The sequence below is a fragment of the Tenrec ecaudatus genome, chromosome 12 (genome assembly GCF_050624435.1).
Source record: "Tenrec ecaudatus isolate mTenEca1 chromosome 12, mTenEca1.hap1, whole genome shotgun sequence".
NCBI classification, from domain to species: Eukaryota; Metazoa; Chordata; class Mammalia; order Afrosoricida; family Tenrecidae; genus Tenrec; species Tenrec ecaudatus.
This window is the reverse complement of record NC_134541.1, coordinates 62,141,449-62,163,089: the sequence shown is the minus strand read 5'-3', so window position 1 is coordinate 62,163,089 and position 21,641 is coordinate 62,141,449. Positions and strand designations below refer to the sequence as shown.

Sequence of the window (21,641 nt, the reverse complement as noted above, 5' to 3'; positions counted from 1 at the left end):
GTTAAATCTCCACTCCATATGCAAAATGTATTCAGGTCACACAAAAAAAGCACTGCGATGTTCCAGCGAGAAATAAAAGGCTGGTGGGTTTCTCACTAGGAAGCTACAATCAAAGATGTGCGACACACAGTTGAGTATGTGTTTGACTGGTGTTGGCAGCTGTCTAATAATATCAGGGGACACAGAAGGTAGTGGCCCTGGCCCAGCAGGCAGGGCCTCGGGAAGTTGGGCAGAGTTAGTGTGGCCTAACCGGTGTAAGGGGTGAGGGGATGTAATTTCCAAGAGCAATTGGAATAAAACAGGCAAACAACAAGAATAAAGAATTTCATAACTACAAAGAAAAAATAGGAAAGGGAAACAAAAACAACAGAGAAGAAGAAGAGAAAGAGAAATACCTTGAGCAAAACTTAGGGAAGGAGGAAGAAAAGGGAACAGTCGAGAAAGACACCGAGAAAAAGAAAGGAGAATGGAAAGGGGGAAGCAGCAAGGGAATGAGGTAAAGGAAATCAGAGAAAGAATGAAAACGAGGGAAGGGTAGGAAAGGGGGGAAAGGACACAGAAAGGAGGACACTGTGGAGAGAGGCATCTGGTTTGGGTCCGCACCTTCTGCCCAGCAAGGAAGCGAGGTAAGGAGAGAGAAACCCAGTCCTCCGTGGAGTTCCTGAGGGGCAAGAGGAGTCAGGACACCTGACCAAGAAGTAGCTCTTGCCAGCTCAGGTGGTGGCTCAGGTCAAGATGCTTGTTTCCAGGAGAAACACTGTTGGGCCCAGAGGGCAGCTGGGGAGAGGCCGCTGTTACAAGAGCTCTGAGCACAAGTGGCCGGGGAGCCAGCATTTCGTGTTCTGCTGGTCTGATGAGGTAGAGCCAAGGAGCCCCCAGACACGGGAGTGGTAGACCTGCTGCCTGATACTCGGGGTGGGGCTTTGGCCTCAGGCAGAACAGGGGAAGCAGGAAAGGAGGGTGAGGGTGGGGTGCTAGCCAGGCTTCTGGTCACCAGCAGAGTGTGGGAAATAAGGGCCACCCACAGATATTCCAGGCTGCTCTCTGGGTAGAATGCTATTTACAGAAATTCAAAGTGGCCTTCAGCCTCAGGCCAACGGACAACGTACCCATCTACTCCTCTCCCACTCCTTTTCCTCAGCTTTCCCCTCCTAGTTGGTCTTTAATCTACACTTCCTTATCCTTTCCTCTGAAGCTCAGGGTCCTAGGATCATCGTATCTGCTCCACCTGGAGTCTTTGTTGTAGCAAGTCTGTGTAGCACGTCTGCCTAATCCATCATCTTGCTGAAAAGTCCAGACTTTCCGTCTTCATTTTAGGTTTCCTGAATCATTTATTATTTTGCCCACAGAGGCTGGAACTTCTCCTCCAGCCTAAGTTATCCTGCGCCTGTTCTTCCCTTGGGGTTTCTAGCTCCATGTCTTTTACCTCATCATTTCTTCCTTTTGCTCTGGCTTCTTTATATTCTAAAGCAGGATGTGGAATGTGTGCCTAATTGATTCAGGGAACAATTGTCTCCATTGCCAAGGGACCGGAACTGGATGGTGCCTGGCTACCGTTACTAATTGTTTTGATCTAAGACAATCCATTAGAGTGCTAATTAAAAGGAGGAAAAATAGGGATCACAATTCAAATTTCCATGGAATCCAGAGTTTCTGGAGCCACTGAGACTGGATGATTCTCAAAAACATTACCCTCAGAGAATCTTTAAACATTACACTGAAACTATCCCCTGAGTCCATCTTTAAATCAACAACATCCACTGCCAAAGAGTGGGTTCCAGCGCAAAAACCCATACGTAGGGTTTCTGGTTATGTGAGTAGCTGGTGGATTTGAACTACCAATCTTTCAGTTAGCAATCTAAGCCCTACTGACAACACCAACAACTGTTTAGTTGAACTAGAAATGAATATCTGCCTTGAGCATTACATTTTTGGAAATAATTTTTGGTAAATGATCAAATTGACAACAGCAATTCCACAGGCAAAAAGCTTACGGAGAAGTGAGTTTATACTAATGATGGTACAAAAATCAGGAAGGAACAGTGAGAACTGTGCTGAGACTAACCTTGACCTGCCTCCTATCTCTGAGTAAGTGCAGTACTGTTTCATCCACTGCTCCAGTGTCACAGGGGCGTTTCTAAGCAACCACAGGCTTTGTTTTGACAGTGTGGTGCAGTGAACAAGGTCAATAAAAATAATGATATACTAGTTAAGACAGTTTTTTTATAGTAGCAAAGAAGAAAAGGACATACAAGTGCAAAAATAGAGGACTGATAACATAAATATTAGTCTCACTGACATCGAATTGATTCCAACTCCTAGAGATCCTGTAAGAGGTTAGAGCAGTCCCTGTGGGTTTCTGAGATTGTAAGTCTTCACAGGAATGGAAAGCCTTCTCTCTCTCCTGCTGAGTGGACGGCTGTTTCAAAGTGCCCATCACGGGGTTCGCACAGCCCAACATATAACCACTATGCCGCAAGGGCTTCATAAATATTAGTACATTCTTATAATAAAACGCTATGTGGCCAATTAAAATGATGATATAGTTTTTCAGGATACTATTTAGAGAAAAATATTATCAAGATGAAAGACACCTTGGAAGCAAAGCCATAATAAAATATACTGGATAGAAATACAACAGGCTCCACACGGAAGAAGCATACCAGCCTGTGTGATCACGAGTTGTCCATGGGATCAGGTACCAGGCATCAGAAGACCCAAAACAAATAACCATTTCAATGTGAATGATGGAGGTTGGATGGAGACCCAAAGCTCATCTGTAGACAATTAGACACCCCTCACAGGAGAGTCACAAGGAAGGAACAAGTCAGCCAGGGTGCAGTATAGCACCGATGAAACACACAACATTTCTCTAGTTCTTTAATGCTTCCTCCACCCCACTATCATGACACAATTCTACCTTATAAATCCAGCTAGACCGGAGCAAGCTCTCCACACACAGAATCCAAGACAGATAAACCCCTCAGGAACAGTAATGGGAGTAGCGATACCATGATGGTAGGGGGAAGATGGAAGGAGAAAGGGGGAACTGATCGCAATGATTAATGTATAACTTCCCCCACCCCCGATGAACAATTGATATGTAGATATGAAAATAACAATAATTTATCAAGGGTTGACAACGGGGGGAGGAGGGAAGGGAGAGAAAAAAGAGGAGCTGATACCAAGGGCTCAAGTAGAAAGAAAATGCTTTGAAAATGATGATGGCAACATATGTAAAAATGTGATAAATATAATTGATGTATAGATTGTTATAAGAGCTGTAGGAGCCCCCAATAAAATGATTAAAACAAACAAAACAGATTCCTAAATATATATATGCAAAATTCTCACAAAAAATTAGAAAATGAAAATTTAGAAATAAGTGAAAAGGTTCAAGTAGGATTTGTTCTAAGAATACAAAGCATATTAATGTACTTCAACATATTAACATAAAAGAAGACAAAATAGTCATATGATAATCTCACCAGATTTAGGAAAAGCATAGGAAAATCCAGCTCTATCCATTAATAATAATCAATACAATTAATAACACTCATAAGAAAGGGAACTCCTATCATTCTTTAAAGAATTAGCACTAAACACCATTCTTATTGGTGAAATATTGATAAAGTTCTGCTCGAAAAAAAACAAAGTCTACTAATATCACTTTTATTCAGTAATGTACTAAAAATCCTAGTCAATAGACTAAGAGGAAAAAGGGAAAGATTGGAAAGACAAATAACTTATTTTTCACAGATATCGTATTTCCTGAGAAAATTCAAAAGATCCTACAAATAGATATTAGAATAGCAAAATTTAAACTAATACAATGTTAACTATTTTTCTACATGAAAATTAATTTGAAAATAAAATATCTAAAAATTATACCATTTATAATATCTAAAAAAAAGCCAAATGCCTAGGAATAAATCTACTAAAAAATGTGAAAGACCACTACTTCAAAAAACTAATTTTTACATTAAATGTACTGTGAGATCAGGAATACTAGATGGGTGCCCAGCATACCACTGCATCCATTCTAATTAGAGCCACAAGAGAAGGACCCTGCTATAGAGAAAACATGTGACCAGAATAGAGAGAAATGGGGAACAAACTCAAATTCTTTAAAAGTCCATACTCATTAGGCTGGTTGTGACTACAGGTTTCCCTGACATTACTGTGGTAATATACCTTTTAACCAAACCTTTAGTTAAAATTATTTCCTAAGATCACTATTTAGCTATATAACAGATTGGCACACAAAGTAATGAATATCATGTTCAAGTACTTTTTTTAAAAATTACGTATATAGTGCCAAAGAAAGAGCAATTACTTGAGCACAAAGATAAAGATAGATAAGTTGGATGGACAATTAAAATAAAGAACATCTTTTTATCAAAATACATAGTTAAAAGGGGAAAAGGATACCACTACTAGGTAAATATGTTTTGAAATACGACCTAGGACATGGTCAGATTTAAACACACCCACATTGTAGTAGTATTCAGAAGAGCAAAGAGATGGAAACAACCTAAGTATCCATCAACAAATAAACAGATAAATATACTATTATATATACACACACACACATATAATGGAATATTAGTCAATGTTGAAAAATAACAATGAATCCATGAAACACTTATGACATGTATTAACTTGGAGGATATTATGCTGAATGAAACAAGTCAGTTACAAAAGGGCAAGTATTGTGTAAGTTCACTACTTTACACACAGGGGAAAACAACGGTGATTACCAGAAATGGAAGGGGAGGGGAGGGAAGATGACTAAGTAGATACTAGACACATATTACTTTGTATGAAGGGAAAGGAAACATATAATAAGAGGTGACCAACATAGCACTAAAGATAAGAAAGATTCACAGAAGTACACAGGAGTTTCAGACAACAAAGATAAATACTCTTACATACACAAGCTTGCATTATCAGAAAAAAACAATCTGCAAGTGGAAATACAGGCAGATAGGACAGATCAGCAAGTGTGAGTAAGCAAAAGGGACTATATTTACAACCACATATAGGTCTGGCAGATATTTCTATAAAAAATACTTTGAGGGGGCCTTAAAAAATTCAGAGAAAATGGAGTTAGAATTTTTTAATTTCCACAAGCTTTTTCAGTGCCCTCATATACATTATAAACACACTCATAATTATAATGCCGCCAACAGTGGCCAAAGGAACGTACACTTCTTAGTGACAGCCAAACATCAGGAGGGAAAGAGTCTCAGGACCTAGAGGCTTGGGCCTAGTCACAGAGAACATCAAGGTCAACTGGCATAACAGTTCACAAAGATGATGTTCCACATTCAACTTTTGTGCGCAGTGACTAGGGTCTTAACGTCTGGGATTGGTCACCTAAGCTGCCTGTCCAGAGCAAAGAAGAGTATAGAAAATTAAAAATGCATGGAAATAAGTAATCCAAATGAACAGATCTTGCGAACCTCAGTCTCTACCACATTGAGACTTGAGGCATTTGAGGATGGCAGGCTACTGCAGCTACCACTATGAAAGGGATTCCTAGAGTCCTGAACAGAGAGAAAACTGTGGAACAAACCTCAAAATCGTGAAAAACACCAGGGTGAGTGGTCAGATAGAGACCGTAACCATTAGGCCAAATGACAGAGGGGTCTGCCCCGTGAACTGTGCTACTAAGGAGGTACACATTCCTCAGAATAAGCACCCAGTTGGGTCCAGAAGGCAACATTTTCCCAAAGACAAAGTTCAGAAGGCAAGAAGAGGAACGAGAGGAACGGAGCATGAGGGTGAGGAAGGCTGAGGGAGATGGGGAAGAAAAGGGAACAGATCACATGATGACTGTATAACGATAACCCCCCCCCCAGGGGGATGAACAAGAGAAACCTGGGTGAAGGAAGATAGCAGACAGTGTAAGATATGGAAATAACAATCATTTATCAAGGGTGCACAAGGGTGGGGGAGGGAAGGAAAAGAGACGAGTTGATACCAAGGGCCGAGGTAGAAAGAAAATGCTTTTAAGAGAATGATGGCAACACATGCATAAATGTGCTTGACACAGTTAATGTATGAATTGTTATAAGAGCTGTTAGAGCCCCCAATAGAATTATTTTTTAAAAATTCAAAGAGTAAAAAAAAAAGAGGAGGAATGGTAATGGGAAGCACAAAGGAATAGTTTAAGTGATATGATTGTGGAGACTGCAGTCAGTGACATGAGAAAAATGTGTATGAATTGTTAAATGAAAGATTTGCTGTGTAAGCTTTCAACCAATTCAAAATAAAAAGTTAAAAATGTATACACACATATGTGTGTGACATATGTGTGTGTGTATATATGTATGTATATATATTGGGGGTGTCAGAATTTGTATTTTTAAAGATCATTTTATTGGGGGTTCTTACAGCTCTTATTACAATCCATACATAGATTGTATCAAGCAATATTAGTACATATGTTGCCATCATTATTTTCTAAACATTTACTTTCTATTTGAGCCCTTGGTATCAGCTCCTCTTTTTGTACCTCTTCCTCCCCCCTCCCACCCTCATGACCCCTTCAAAAATTACAAATTATTATTATTTTCATATCTTACACCAACTGCTGTCTCCCTTCCCCCACAGTTACTGTTGTTCATCCCCTTGGGGGGGCGGTAATGTGTCCATCATTGTAATCAGTTCTCCCTTCCTTCCTCCCCTCCTCTCCCCACCTTACTCCTTCCCTGCTGGTACCCTTACTCCCATTTCTGCTCCTGAGGGGTTTATCTAACCTGGATTCCGTGTGATGTGAGCTCTTATCTGTACCAATATACATGCTCCTGGTCATGATAGTGGGGGTGGAGGAAGCCTCAAGGAACCAGAGGAATACTGTGCTTCATACGCCCTGGTTAACTCATCCCTTCCTTGTGATCCTTCTGTGAGGGGATGTCCCATTGTCTACCGATAGGGTTTGGGTCTATACTCTGACTCCCCTAGTTCTCAACAATGTTTTTTGGGGGCCTTGCTTGTTTGGGCCTTCTGATGCCTGTTAACTGATCCCATTGACACCTCATGATCACATAGGCTGGTGTGCTTCTTCCATAAGGGCTTGTTGCTTCCCTGCTGGATGGCCACTTGTTTAACTTCAAGCCCTACTTAACACCCCAGATGCTACATCTTTTGATAGCTGGGAGCCATCAGCTTTCTTCACATTTGCTTATGCTCCCAGTTTGTCTTCAGCGATCGTGTTGGGAGGGTGCATATCACAGAATGCCAGGTTGTTAGAACAAAGTGTTCTTGTGTTGAGGGAGGTCTTGAGCAGAGGCCCAAAGTCCATCCACTACCTCAATGTATCGTCATATAATTATATGTACATAGGCCAATACCTCTATTTTATTAAGATTTTTACATATGTACACACCTATGTTTATACCTCTATCCATAGCTTTGCTTCCTAGATCTTTCTTGCTTCCTTTTACCTACTTCCTGACCCACCATCACACTCACCCTTCTTCTGCCTTTAGATTGCTATTGCTCCAACACCATATTCTTTTTTCTTTTAAAGAAAAAGGGAAGTCTAAGAGTGGAGAGGATGTTTGCAATACATAATCCCAAAGGGCTTAAATACAGAATATATAAAGAAATCCTACTGGTCTGAAAGAAAAAGAGAATTCCACAGAGAGGGACCAAATAATTTTTTTTTGCGGGAAATTTTCATTATCTTTTTAAAAAATATTTTATTAGGGGCTCATACAACTCTTATCACAATCCATACATACATCAATTGCATAAAGCATATATGTACATTCTTTGCCCTAATCATTTTCAAAGCATTTGCTCTCCACTTAAGCCCTTTGCATCAATTCCTCTTTTTCCCCTCCCTCCCCACTCCCCCCTCCTCATGAGCCCTTGATAATTTATAAATTATTATTTTGTCATATCTTACCCTATCCGGCATCTCCCTACACCCCCTTTTCTGTTGTCCGTCCCCCCAGGGAGGAGGTCACATGTAGATCCTTGTAATCGGTTCCCTCTTTCCAACCCACTCACCCTCTACCCTCCCAGTATTGCCCCTCACACCCCTGGTCCTGAAGGTATCATCCACCCTGGATTCCCTGTGCCTCCAGCTCCTATCTGCAGCTCCTATCTGCAGCTCCTATCTGTATAACCTCTGCTCTATCCAGACTTGCAAGGTAGAATTCAGATCATGATAGTCCGGGAGGGGGGGAGTATTTAGGAACTGGAGGAAAGCTATATTCTTCATTGATGCCACATCGCACCCTGACTGACTCAACTCCTCCTCTAGATCCCTCTGTGAGGGGATCTCCAGTGGCCGATAAAGAGGGAGCAAATAATTTAACCAGTATTTCACAAATCCATGTAGCCAATTAATACATACTTCTACAAACCAAGTAAAATGGCTAAAATGAACAAGATTGACAATACTAAGCACGATAATGATGTCGTGCAACTGAAATTCTCCAATACTGCTGGTATGAATCTAAGTAAATCACTACTAAATATTTTACAGAACTATTTACTATTATTTATTAAAAATGGAATCTATGTATACCTTATAACTCAGGCATTTCACTGTGAAGTATGAACTCAACAGATAGGCATGCACCTGTAAATTATAAATCAGATATAGAAATATTCATAGCACTATTATTCTTAATATCCAAAACTGGAAACAATCTAACAGTGTCACGCAAATACGTTGTATTACATTCATAAAACTAAAAATTACATAGCAATAAAAACAAAGAAAAAGCCCACAGCTACATGCAACAACATGAATGATTCTCCCAGATATAACATTCAATTCTTAGTGAGTTGAATACCATACTACAGAGTTCCATTTATGTAAAATTCAAAACAATGTGCAACTAATCCATTGTCTTATCAGTCAGGAGAGTAATTACTCTTGAGAGAGGAAGGATATTTATTTGGGAGGCAGCCTGATGGTGGCCGTTAGGAGCTGGTAATGGCCTGTTACTTAATATAATATGGGCGTTGGCTACAGGATATGTTCATTTCATTACATATCATTTAGCTATATTCTTCTAATTTTGGCAAACAAATATATATATATCTGCATATTGAGGTATAGTTTAAAATTAAATAGTGAAAAATAAGCAGTGAGGTGGCGTAGTAGACAAAAAGACAGTACAAACAAGTAAAATGGAGATATATACACACAAAAGATTGAATAGAAAATGTTAGATATGGGATGCAAAGAAGAATCAGCATATGCACATTGATGTTCCTGAGGAAGTGAACACAACAAATGGAACAAAAGAATTTCAAAGGTCAAATGATTAACCTATTTTCTGAAGAGAAGCTTCCATGTGTATATCCAAAAGGCAGACCAGTCCTAGGAATTTCGATTGCTTTGCTGGTGAAGTCACTGAACTTCACGAGTACAGAAAGAGGAAATCTATGGTGCTGCTTTCTCATGGTGACCCGGCAATGCTTTCCTTGAACTTGAAGATGCAAAAGGTGGTGCAATAGAAGTGAACTGAAGAAACTATCGATGATTACACCTCACATTGAAAACAGAGCATGGAGACCAAAAACTGTCCCATTTTAAGTAGTGTTTAGGGCAAGAAAACAAAGGCTCTGCAGTGCCGAGGAAGCAGTGGAGGAACTCGTGAGACCCGATGGGGAAAAATGGGCCAGTACGGTTCCAGCAGAACATATGTTAGCAGGTGTTCCAGCTTTTACCCAGATCTGGGCAGGGCAGGGCGAGGGAGACGTCAGAAGAGATGCCCAGTCCACCCAGTACGATCCCTACAGTAAAGCATGCGTGACCGCAGGGAAGCGACCTCTTCCTGTGCAGGCACAGTCTCCACGCGTGGAGAATCATGCCACTTCAGCAGCAGTCTCCGAGGCCCCCCAAGGACTCCGAAAGCCAGTGATGAAGAGAAAGGTCCTGAGGAGAAAGCCAGGGGGGGAAGTACTAGTGATCGATGAATCGACTGTCAGTGAATCCGGGTCTGGTATGGAAAGTGATATGGATCTCTGGGACTTAAGACAAAGGCTGGCGAATTTGCAGTTCCAGGAAGCCAGGAAATCCCCAAATGAAAGGTCACAAAAATTTCATTTACCACATGAATACCAAAGACTTACTCAAGAAGATCAGCTCCTTTACTATCTTCAAAGAGAAGGACTGCCCCCCCACCCCACCCCCAGTTTACGAACAAGACCTGATTGTTGCCAGGTGACCCAAGTCCTTTATTCTACCAAGGCTGGACCAGTGAAGCCGAAACCCGGGCCAGATAGACCGGGTAGCCCGATACTTTGAGTACAAACGAGACTGGGACTCCACGAGGTTACCTGGGGAAGATCATAGGAAGGAATTACGGTGGGGTGTACGAGAGCAGATGCTTTGTCGAGCAGAACCCCAATCCAAGCCTCAGCACATACACGTCCCAAACAATTACCTGGCACAAGAGTCAGCAAATTGCAGCTCCTGAGCCAAATGCAGCTCATAAGGTTCTGAAGTAAAACTGAAAATAGATGTTACCGTTACCTTGCAAAAGCGAGGTTACCAGATTCTAAATAAGCTGTTAATCAATGGGTGAGAACTTAGCCATATGTTCGCCGTAAAATGTGATGGAGTACAGGGGTCAGCAAACTGTGACCCTCAAACCATGTGTGGCTCTTTTGGCATGTACGTGTGGCGCTGAAGTAAAGTTGAAGATGAAAATAAAACTACCGTAGTTTAAAAAGAAACTCTCATAGTTTCAGGTGATTTCATTGGTTTGTAACAAGATTTTTATGGGCCTGGAATACTTTTTAAGTTGTGTAGGGCAGGACTGCCTCTTCCGTTTCAAGAGTTTCCTGATACCCCTGACCGAGTACCAACAGAGAAGAAAACATCTGCCCAGCATTGGGATGTTCACTGTGAACTTGCATACGGTGTCACGTCCAGGAAGCTCTCCTTCCCTCTTTCTCCTTTCAAGTTGTCTTTACCTGCTCCTCTGTGATCACACGGGGGGGGGGGGGGGGGACTGGTTCTTTCTATGCTTTGATTGTTTTCTCATCTGGAATATGCATGGGTTCCTTTGATTCCTTAGAACATTAGTCCTCAACCAAGGGCATTTTTGTTCCCCAGGGGTGTTTGTGGGGTTAATTGTCAGTTGGAATTTAACACATGTAGCATATCATTCCATATTGAATCATGTCCAGTAGAATTGTACACTTGCTACCACAATCTGTTTCCAACCCACATCTCTTCTCAATAGAAAGAACTCACTTCAAACACCTAAGGAACGTGCACACTAAGAACCCATCACTGAATGTAGATTTAACTTCCGGCTCTCCATTTCAACAGTTACAAGAGAAACCAAGCCAGAGAGAGAGCAAACTGGGCCCGACCTTTCTATGTTGTCAGGGCAGTATGCTTTAGACGGGAAGCATCATTTCTGGTCTAGAGGCTTTTTTCCTTTGGCCAATGTGAGCAGTTATATTTTGATTAGGATGTGTTTTTAAAATTCTGAGTGTTTGGTTTGGTCAATTCAAATTTTGGAAATTGGTGAAGAAAAAACAGAATACAGAAAGAATCACCCAGCTTTTAAGACAGAAAAGGTATGAAGACAATAAGACAATTAGACTCCAGATTTTATGTAAGTAAATGAAATGGTAGTAGAGAATGGAGTAAAATGCCAAATAACTGGTTACTGAACAGAACATACAATGTGCTAGCTTCCATAATGACATGGCTGACAGCAGACAGCAGGGAGGAGGGCAGGAAGAAGGCGCCGCACGCGGATTCCCAGGGAGTTGATGGACAGAAGGGGACTAGTGCAATGTAACAGGTGAAGTGACTCCAACTATCTGTGCCAGTTCAATTTTATTTTATTCAGCTAAATTCAAATAAATTTAAGTTTAAAATTTAAGTCTAAAAAAGATTTTTTAATTAAAAGGTTTAAATTAATAATAGTATTTAGAATATGACATCATTTCCCCCTACTTGTTTACCTGTCATGAACTAATTGTTATTAAATATTAAGCTAAAAGGTAGAATTTGAGGTATTGGGTTCTTTGTCTAAATTGAGTTTTTTTGTCTACTAGTTTTTTTTAATTGCTTCAACTTTTAAGAAAAAAAACAAACCTCAAACTGAATTAATCACCTCTAGAAGGTATTGAATGGAATCTTATTTTATTTCTTCCAACGAATAGTGTAAACCAACTAGACTCATCAATATTTGGTTGATGGAATTGATATGATAAATACAAAGGTAAGTAAAAAAAGTATTGCTGAAAAATCATAGAAACCTTTATTTAAAAAGAAAACTAAATGTGAAGTTATTGCTTTTCTTTTCTTTTTTGAAGTTATTGCTTTTTAATACATCCCATGTAGGTATATATACTCACCCCAAAGAATTCTCTACTCTTCCATTTACCCAACGTAAACACAGCCATGTTAGCATCCTTGAAGTACTCAATCATGGACCTTTTCAATGTTATTTCAGTTTGGGAACAAAAAGAAGTCTAAAGGGACAAGGTCAGGATTGTAGGATAGATGGGGTATGGTTTCCCAATGAAATTCTCATAGGAAAGCCTATGTTGGTATTAGCAAGTTTAGTGTTGTAATAGAAAAAAATTTTTCTTGGTGTAACTTTTCTGGCCTTTTTCTCACCAGCACAATTTTTAATTTTTGGAAACTTCTTCCTAATAAGCCCTAATGATGGCCCTGTGTCCTTAAGAAATGCTACCAGGGGTCCGACCGGGATAAAAAAAAAGAAAAGAAATGCTACCAAGATTATCCGTTGGGGGAACCAAAATACATTGCCATAACCTTCCTTCTGAGCTAACCTTTCTGCCTTCAATTGAACGGTCCAGGAGAACCCCCACTGCTTTGGTTGGACCCTAACAAGGCTAAGGTACAAGAGGACAACTGGGGGAACATATTCGCAGTTATCCACTGATCACAGAGACATTTTTAAACATGTGTTATTTGTAATAGTGTGTGTGTGTGTGTGTGTGTGTGTGTGTGTGTGTGTGAGAGAGAGAGAGAGAGACAGAGAGAGAGAGAGAGAGAACTGGAACTCTAGTGGCAATATATTTTTAATTACTCTCGGGTTTATGTAACTTTTGGTCAAGAATATACCTAGTTATTAAATAATTATTAAAGTAGAATAATAATTCTCATTCATATTTATATACATATAGTCACATTTTATTTATATACAGCTATGGTCACAAAACCATAGTTGATTAGGTAGTTCACAACCGTCTAGGGATAAAATCAGGCATGACTTATATACCAAGAACTTCCTCCTGATTTCACAGACAGCATTAACACAAATACTCATTTGTTCTTAAAATCAAAAATAAAAATATATGAATCATACACTTTGATAAAAATCCATTGCCATCAAATCAATTTTGACTGATTGTGACCCTATAGGACAGAGTAAAACTGTCCCAAGAATATACTGTTTATGGAAGCAGATTACCACATCCTTCTCCCACAGAGTGGCTGACCTTTCATCCAGCAGCCAAATGTTTAACCACATCACCACCGAGACATCTTTATCAAAGTTCATTAGCTCACTCTCATACATTAAAAAATAAAAAAGCAAAAGAATGAATAAATTTTTTAAAATTTTAAAGCAGAAGTGCTTTCCAATGAAAACTTAATTACTAGTCATCCATGACACACAGAGAGCAGCTAAAAGACAATCATAGTAGCTGACATGAAAATAAATACATCTGAATTCATGTTCCCCTTAATGAAACATTCACGGTATTTAGCTTCTAAAACTTCTTTTTCACATTCACAGCCTGAGAATAAAGTAGAACTTCTTCCTCAAAGTCAAATAGAATTATTAGAAATGAAGGTAAAGGGGAAGAAATGCTTTCAGAGAAAATAAAAATAATTCCAATTTTTAATAAACCAGAACGAGAAAGACTGCCACTTAATTTATATGTAACTTAAACAGGAATGTTTTATGTTGCTTTAATTTATCTAAAGTGTTATCTAATCTACATAGATACACATATATTTTTAAAATGTGGAATTATTTGGGGGACTTGAGTTAATACTCTGTTTATATGCTTACTTAATTTTTTAATTACTCTGTCAAAGCATTTATTTATTTATTTGGTTTTCATTTTTAAACAGTTTTATTGGCACTTAATCCTCATATCACACAATTCAATATTTTAATCATATCAAGAAAAGTTGTATAATCATCACCACAATCGACAAAGTACTTTTTATCATTAAGTTATTCCAACACACACTGGTTGGTGTATATTAGTGTTACGTTTTATTTGTTTTCATTAAGGGAGCTAGAGAATGTTCTTAGTAGTTAAGCACACATCCTGAGCATGCACCGTAGAGAGGAGGAAGGGAGGCATTCCACAGGGCTCTAACTTTTATAGTATTCTCTACAAACAACAACAATGGCAATTCCTTACCTGCTGAGCCGTAGCATCCTGTTGGACATAAGTGACCTGGCCAGGATCTGTAAACAGAGTCTAGATAAAAATAAATAAATAAGTAACTTATCCATAGATCTCTAGACAACTTGCCTACACAGGGAAAATTAACCTACTACTAAGCACGAATTTTGGAGAGAGCAAACTCCCATTATAGCTAGTAATAACCCTTCATTAATAAAGAAGATAGAGATGGGAGCTTACATCTAGCTAACGCCTTTCATTTAAATGGCTCCAAAGAGATTGTACAAGCTAACCCTCCTAGATGTCTAACACAGTCCGTGATTTTACTCTGCAGCAAAGTCTCCCTTGGGGTGAAAAAGGGCAGCTAGTTTCAACAGGCACGTCACAGAAGTCTCCAAGACTTTGTAGGAGGCACAAGAAGGAGGGCACTCATGGTCACACTGTGAGGGCAAGAATATACTTGTGACTAAATGAACATGGACGGAGATTCACATTCAGAAAAGGACTCATCACAATGATTATAAGAGCATACACACACTGCAAGAGTACATTCACAACTATTACAACTGTTTCAAATATAAATGCACATTTATTACCAGATCATTAAAAGGAATATGAATTAAACTTAATGTCCCAGAGCTGCTGCTTTCTTTCCCTTTTTTTTTTTTTGATAAAGCAAATGATATTGTATATTTTCTTAAGGAAGAAGAATTATAAACACACAGGAGTGTTGGTCATTGTGTAGCAAAGTTAAAGAAGGAAAATCATCAAAATTAGTTTAGCCAAAGCACCACATCTAATATGTCCAATCTAAAAATATTCATTCCGCTTAAATTTCTAAATGGCTTTACTTCTCCCAACCCCATCTAGCTACTCTATAGGAATACTATGGTTCCATTTTGATTCTAGAAGAACACAGAAAAGAATTTAAGCCAGCCACTTCATGCTTCTTGGATCATACACACACACACATATCTCAGATATTTAGTAACATAGTAATAAATTAAAAGTTGGACAAAGGATATTATTTACATAAACAATCTAATTCTATGTAATAGGGTAGGGCCTAAAAATAAGCAGTAATATGTCAAATGTAACAGCCTGACTATAGGGCTATTTCATTATCATATAGATTTGAAAGTATTAATTGGGAGGGTGCCATTTCTTCTCAAGAGTGATTTGAGCCTCTTAATTAAACATTGCATAAGGGCAAATTGCTATTACCAGGATTCTTCTCTAATGGTATGATTATCTTTAATAACATACTGAAAGCACTCTGTCCACTGTAAAATGCTAACAAGAGAAATTAGCATAGCTCTGTAGAGAAAGATCTGTGTCATTCATAAGAAAATCGGCGCTCCAAGTCATTGGCAAGACAATAAGTAAAAGTAGCAACTGCACTGTTCTTGCGAGGAAACACCTTTGCTTCTGATATAGTCGTACAAATCAGTAAGTTATTAATAAATTATAGTTTAAAAGCTAGTAGGTTCATCTGTGTATATATTTGACTGAAATAATCTATATGCTTGCTGGACTATGTTTAGTTATGCTACTTTTTTGCCTGGTTCTGTCTACTTAAGAAAAGTAGCCAGCTGCTGATGGAAACAGAACTTCTACATGGCAAATATGTCTGGAAGGCTGTGGTCAAAGGCATTTTTTTCTGGCTATACACAGGATCTCCAAAGCCAGCAAGAGCACACGGCTCTTTTGAAAATTAAAGGTGTTAAAAAAGAAAGAAAATTAAAGGTGTTTACACCTGAGATGAAACTGAATTCTATTTAGGCAAAAGACATATTTATATGGACAAAGCAAAGAACAACAGTGACTCCTGGCGGTAAACCTAACAAAATCCAAGTAACCTGGGGAAAGAGAACTAACCGATTGCCCATGGAAAGAGTGGCATGGTTTGGGCCAAATTCCACAGGAACCTGCCCACTATGGCTGTTGGGCACAGAATCCATATGATGCTGTACCCCTCAAAGATCTAAACTTATTGAAAAATAAATAAATTGTGTGATTTTTAAAAAGAACGAACAAAAAGAAAAGTTAGATTTATATTCTAGTCCATAGTTTCTCAAAGTTATTTGGCTTACTATACCTTTTTAGGGAAAAAAAAAACAGCTCTACTCTGCCCTCCTCTACAACCCACCAATGAAACCCTTGTGCAATACAGCAATAATCCAACATGAAGTATAGGTATCAACTTTCACAGTGCCCCTGGATTGTTCGAGCACTCCCCAAGGGGTGCTCTTACCCACTTAGGGAAACACGGATCTAGTGAGTGGTCACAAGAAAAACTGATATGTGAATTATACTCTAACTCTTGGCATTAATTCAAATAGATAGCCCCTATTATCCTTTGCTAAGTCAGTTATAAGCTCTTAAGAACAGAACTCTTACCTGAACATGTTCTTTGTCACCAGGGCCTAGCACAAGTATTCGGTGAATTAACTAATAAGAAAACCACAAAAAAGTAGTACCACACATGCCTGAGCAGCTTCCACAGGATGGATGTAAACCAGTGTGTGCTCTGGACCATCTACGGACGTGTAGGAGGTACCATCTGCTGTGTACACCACCTGCTGGGGTGGACGCCCCTGGTCATCCGTGTAGACGATCTGAGCCACAGTTCCAGAGTCCGGAACAAAATGCACCTAAGGCAAAAGGCAGGCAGACATATAACATCTTTTGTTGTACTGGTGCAGTAATCTCACAAAGGCACATGCCTAACAAAGTACAGTCTACACTGGCCTCACTGAAACACTTGACAATGAATGGAAAACAGGGACTAATAAATCTTCACCCAAGTTAGTGACTAGCAGACAGGCTGTAAATGTGCTGTGCTGCTTGATATTAAGCAACTAATCTACATTCCCTTTGACCTCAAATGTCCAATACAAATATCACTCTTAGGCAAGAATAAAGGTGTGGTTAACAGATCTTAAAAAAGAGATTAATGAAAATAATAATAATTTCTAATTTATCAAGGGATCCCTAGGGTGGGAGGGTAAGGGAAGGAGGGAAAGAAGAGGAGCTGATACCAAAGGCTCAAGTAGAAAGAAAAATGTTTTGAAAATGATGATGCAACATATGTACAAATGTGCTTGACACAATGGATATACGTATGGATTGTGGTAAGAGCTGTATGAGCCCCATAAACTGATTTATAAAGAAAGAAAAGGGACTGAAGACTCCCAAACACCAAGTATTCTGATGTGAAAAATGTTGACTTAAAAACCAACTGCTCCCAAAATGTCATAAAACTTCTATTTTGAAAATAAAATTGCCTATTTTATTACTAAAAAAAAAACACTGCTATTTTATAAGTATAAGGGCCGTTAAGCCAAAAGATCAAGGTCACCTCTTTCATACTTAAAGGATATTCTGGAAACACCAATAAATGTCTGTTGCATCAATGAGCATAGAAGAGTTCTTCCTGCCAGCTAAGTTAAAATACAGAAAATTTTAATGAAGTCATTTTAAGAATTTTTGGAAAATGAATCCAATTGTCACCAGAGTAAACAATCCCCCCTCTTCCAAGATTGAAAGAACTGAGGTGGAAAATGAGTGTTGTAAAATTCTTGCTGAGCAGCCAGCTTGGGAGGTTTGAATTCCTGAAAACGACAATTTGGCGCACTGCCTGACACCTGGTATTTAAGGTATGGGAGCAGATTGCCAAAGTATATATTTGGGAGAGAAATAATTTATGTGCTGGTACTGAAGTCAGCCACTCCTAAAGTGGTCTGGTTGGAACCTAATTTTTGTTAATAGATATCAAAGTTTATTAATGGTTACTAGGGTCAGTATAGAGAAAGTGGGATGTTATCCTGCAAACAGATCCTTGTCATCGCTGTCAAGAGGCTTACACCTGTAAATAACTGAACAGGAAAAAGTGATAGATACACAAGGGGGCTTCAGAAAGTTTGTGGGAAACTGCCGTTATTTTCAAATTTATGTGCAGTCACCACTGGGGCTATTTCTTGCTGCTGGTTTCTTTGCTGGCCTGCTCTTCCACCTGCATGGCCAGGCCAGGGCCTTCCTGAAAGCTTACAGGATGCAGACGTCATTGGGAGGCTTGGCTGGGGTGGGTTCTGCTTTGTTCTCAATGGTCTCCAGGCCATAGTCTGGCTGCTTGGTCATCTCAGGAGACCTTAAGTCAGGTTGGCCCTTGTTTTGAGCTGAAGAGGTGCAAGGAGTCTTGGACAGAAGACACATTTGGATTACAAACCAGGCTTCAGTGTGATTTCTTTCTCATGCAAAGCCAAGAACCTGAGCCAGATTGGTGATCCACATGGAGATTGGAGATTGAAGGGCAGGAGAGAGGGGAGGGGAAGGAGGACAAGGGAAAGAGAACAGGGGAGTAAGGGCGGGGGAGAGTAAATCTAATTTTTTTAATCATTTTATTGGGGGCTCATACAATTCTTATCACAATCCATACATTCATCCATTGTGTTAAGAACATATGTACATTTGTTGCCATCATCATTCTCAAAACATTTGCCTTCTACTTGAGGCCTTGGTATCAGCTCCTCATTTTCCCCCTCCCTCCCCACTCCCTCCTACCTCTTGAACCCTTCATCATTCATAATTATTATTTTGTCATATATTACACTGTCCAATGTCTCCCCCACTTTCTTCTCTGCTGCACATCCCCCAGGGAGGAGGCTATACATAGATTCTTGTAATCAGTTCCCCCTTTCTACCCCACATTCTCTCCACCATCCAGGTATCGCCACTCTCACCACTGGTCCTGAAGGAGTCATCTGTCCTGGATTCCCTGTGTTTCCAATTGCTATCTGTACCTATGTACATCCTCTGGTCTAAGCAGTCTTGTAAGGTAAAATTGGGAACATGACAGTGGGGGGAGGGGGGGAAGCATTTAAGAACTAGAGGAAAGTTATATGTTTCATTGTTGCTACTCTGCACCCTGACTGGCTCATCTCCTCCCCACAACCCTTCAGTGAGGGGTGTCTGGTTGGCTATAAATGGGCTTTGAGTCTCCACTCTGCACTCACCCACATTTTCAAAGATAAGATTTTTTTGTTCCTTGATGCTTGATACCAGATCCCTTCGACAGCTCGTGGTCACACAGTCTGTTCTGTTTCTTGCAATGTGGGCTTTGTTGCTTCTCAACTAGATGGCCTCTTGTTATCTTCGAGCCTTTAAGACCCAGGATGCTATCTATATCTTTTGATAGCTGGGCACGATCAGCTTTCTTGACCGCATTTGCTTATGCACACGTTTGTCTTCATTGATCATATCAGGAAGGTGGGCACTCATTCATATGATTTTTAGTTCTTTCATGTCTGATAACTGGTACCTTCTGCACCTTGTGGTCAGACAGGCTGGTGTGCTTCTTCCATGTGGGCTTTGTTGCTTCTGAGCTAGAAGGCTGCTTGTTTACCTTCAGCCTTTAAGATCCCAGACGCCATATCTTTTGATAGCCGGGCAACATCAGCTTTCTTCACCACATTTGCTTATGCACCTATTTGTCTTCAGTGATCATATCATGGAGATGAGCGCACAATCATATGATTTTTCTTGATTTGATGCCTGATAACTGATCCTTTCGATACCGCATGATCACACAGGCTGGTGTGCTTCTTCCATGTGGGCTTTGTTGCTTCTGAACTAGATGGCCGCTTGTTTACCTTCAAGCTTTTAAGACCCCAGACGCTATATCTTTGGATAGCTGGGCACCATCAGCTTTCTTCACATTTGCTTATTCACCTGCTTTGTCTTCAGCTGTTGTGTCGGGAAGGTGAGCATCATGGAATGCCAATTTAATAGAACAAAGTATTCTTGCATTGAGGGAGTACTTGAATGGAGGCCCAATGTCCTTCTGCTACCTTAATTCTAAACTTATAAATATATGCACATAGATCTATTCCCCCATCTTCATACATAAATATATTTGCATATGTACATGTCTTTATCTAGACCTCTATAAATGCCCTTAGCCTCCCAGCTCTTTCCTCTATTTCCCTTGACCTTCCTCCTATCCTACTATCATGCTCAGTCCCCACCAGGGTTTCAGCAATTCCTCTTAGTTACATTACCCTTTATCATGCCCTACCAGGCCTCCCACACCCTCCTTACCACCAATTTGGATCCCTTGTTGTTTCCTTGTCCCTGAGTTTGTTAACATCACTTACTTTCACCCCCCGCCCCTCTCCCATGTCCCCCAGAACTGTCGGTCCCATTGTTTTCTCCTCCAGATTGTTCATCCAGCCTATCTTATTTAGACAGACCTATGGAGATAATAACATGCACAAAAACAAGGCAGAGAAAATCCAAGTAACAATATACAACAAAACAATGACCAAAAAAACAACAAGAAAACTTGTAGTTAGTTCAAGGATTGTTTGTTGGCCTTTAGGAGTGTTTTCCAGTCCAGTCTGTTGGGGCACCACACCCTTGCCCCAAAGTCCACCTTCAGCATTCCTTGGGGACCTCACCGCTCCATTCCCTTGCTGTTCTGTTGCACCCCCTTAGTGTTTTGCCTCGGTGGGGCGGGATCATATCTGGCGCAATTCCCACATGTGTCTCCAGTATTGTCCCCTGTAGGGCTATGAGTCAGTGAGGGGCATCATGTGTCATAGTGGGGCTGGCCATGTGGTCCTCTCTGTGTACTGGCTGCTCTAATTGGGATCATTGTCCTCAAGGCCTGGTGGGCCAGGATGTGCTCCTCTCTCTTCTCCCACTTCATCTGTTCCCATGTGCTCTGATCAGATAAGTCCCTTTCCCAGAGCTCCAGATTCAATGCTGTCTTTTGAAATAACATATTTATTTATAAAGTATTACAGTAGTGAATGGACATTGGGCCTCTACTCAAGTACTTCCTCAATCCAAGAACAATTTGTTCTACAAACACAGCACTCTGTGATGCTCACCTTCCCTAACACAATCGCTGAAAAAAAATGGATGCATAAGCAAATGTGGTGGAGAAAGCTGATGGTGCCTGGCTATCAAAAGATAGCCCATCTGGGGTCTTAAAGGCTTGAAGATAAACAAGCAGCCATCTAGCTGAGAAGCAACAAAGCCCACATGGAAAAAGCACAGCAGCCTGTATGATCAGGAGGTGTAGATGGGATCACGTATCAGTTATCAAAGATCCAAAACAAAACAAACAAAAAGCATATCAATGGGAATGAGGGGGATAGCAGAGTAGAGGCCCAAAGCCCATCAGTAGTCAATTGGACATCCTCGGTCAGAACAGCCACAAAGAAGAGAAGAGCCAGTCAGGGTGC

General features: G+C 40.1%; 1 protein-coding gene and 1 pseudogene across 2 annotated transcripts in view; one reads left to right on the top strand and one right to left on the bottom strand.

Annotated features, from left to right (window-relative positions):
• The window catches only part of PRDM10 (PR/SET domain 10), a 149,373-nt gene that overhangs the window by 71,362 nt on the left and 56,370 nt on the right, over positions 1-21,641 (bottom strand). Inside the window, exons 3-5 of one of the 2 annotated variants that reach the window (XM_075564083.1) lie at positions 16,881-17,045; positions 14,407-14,466; positions 8,546-8,599 (exon numbers count right to left, since the gene is read on the bottom strand). In XM_075564083.1, coding sequence (XP_075420198.1) covers positions 8,546-8,599; positions 14,407-14,466; positions 16,881-17,045 — 279 coding nt within the window. The remainder of the gene's footprint in view (positions 1-8,545; positions 8,600-14,406; positions 14,467-16,880; positions 17,046-21,641) is intronic. The other variant, XM_075564084.1, reaches the window with a different exon arrangement.
• LOC142422228 (centriolar and ciliogenesis-associated protein HYLS1-like) lies at positions 9,322-10,964 on the top strand (annotated as a pseudogene).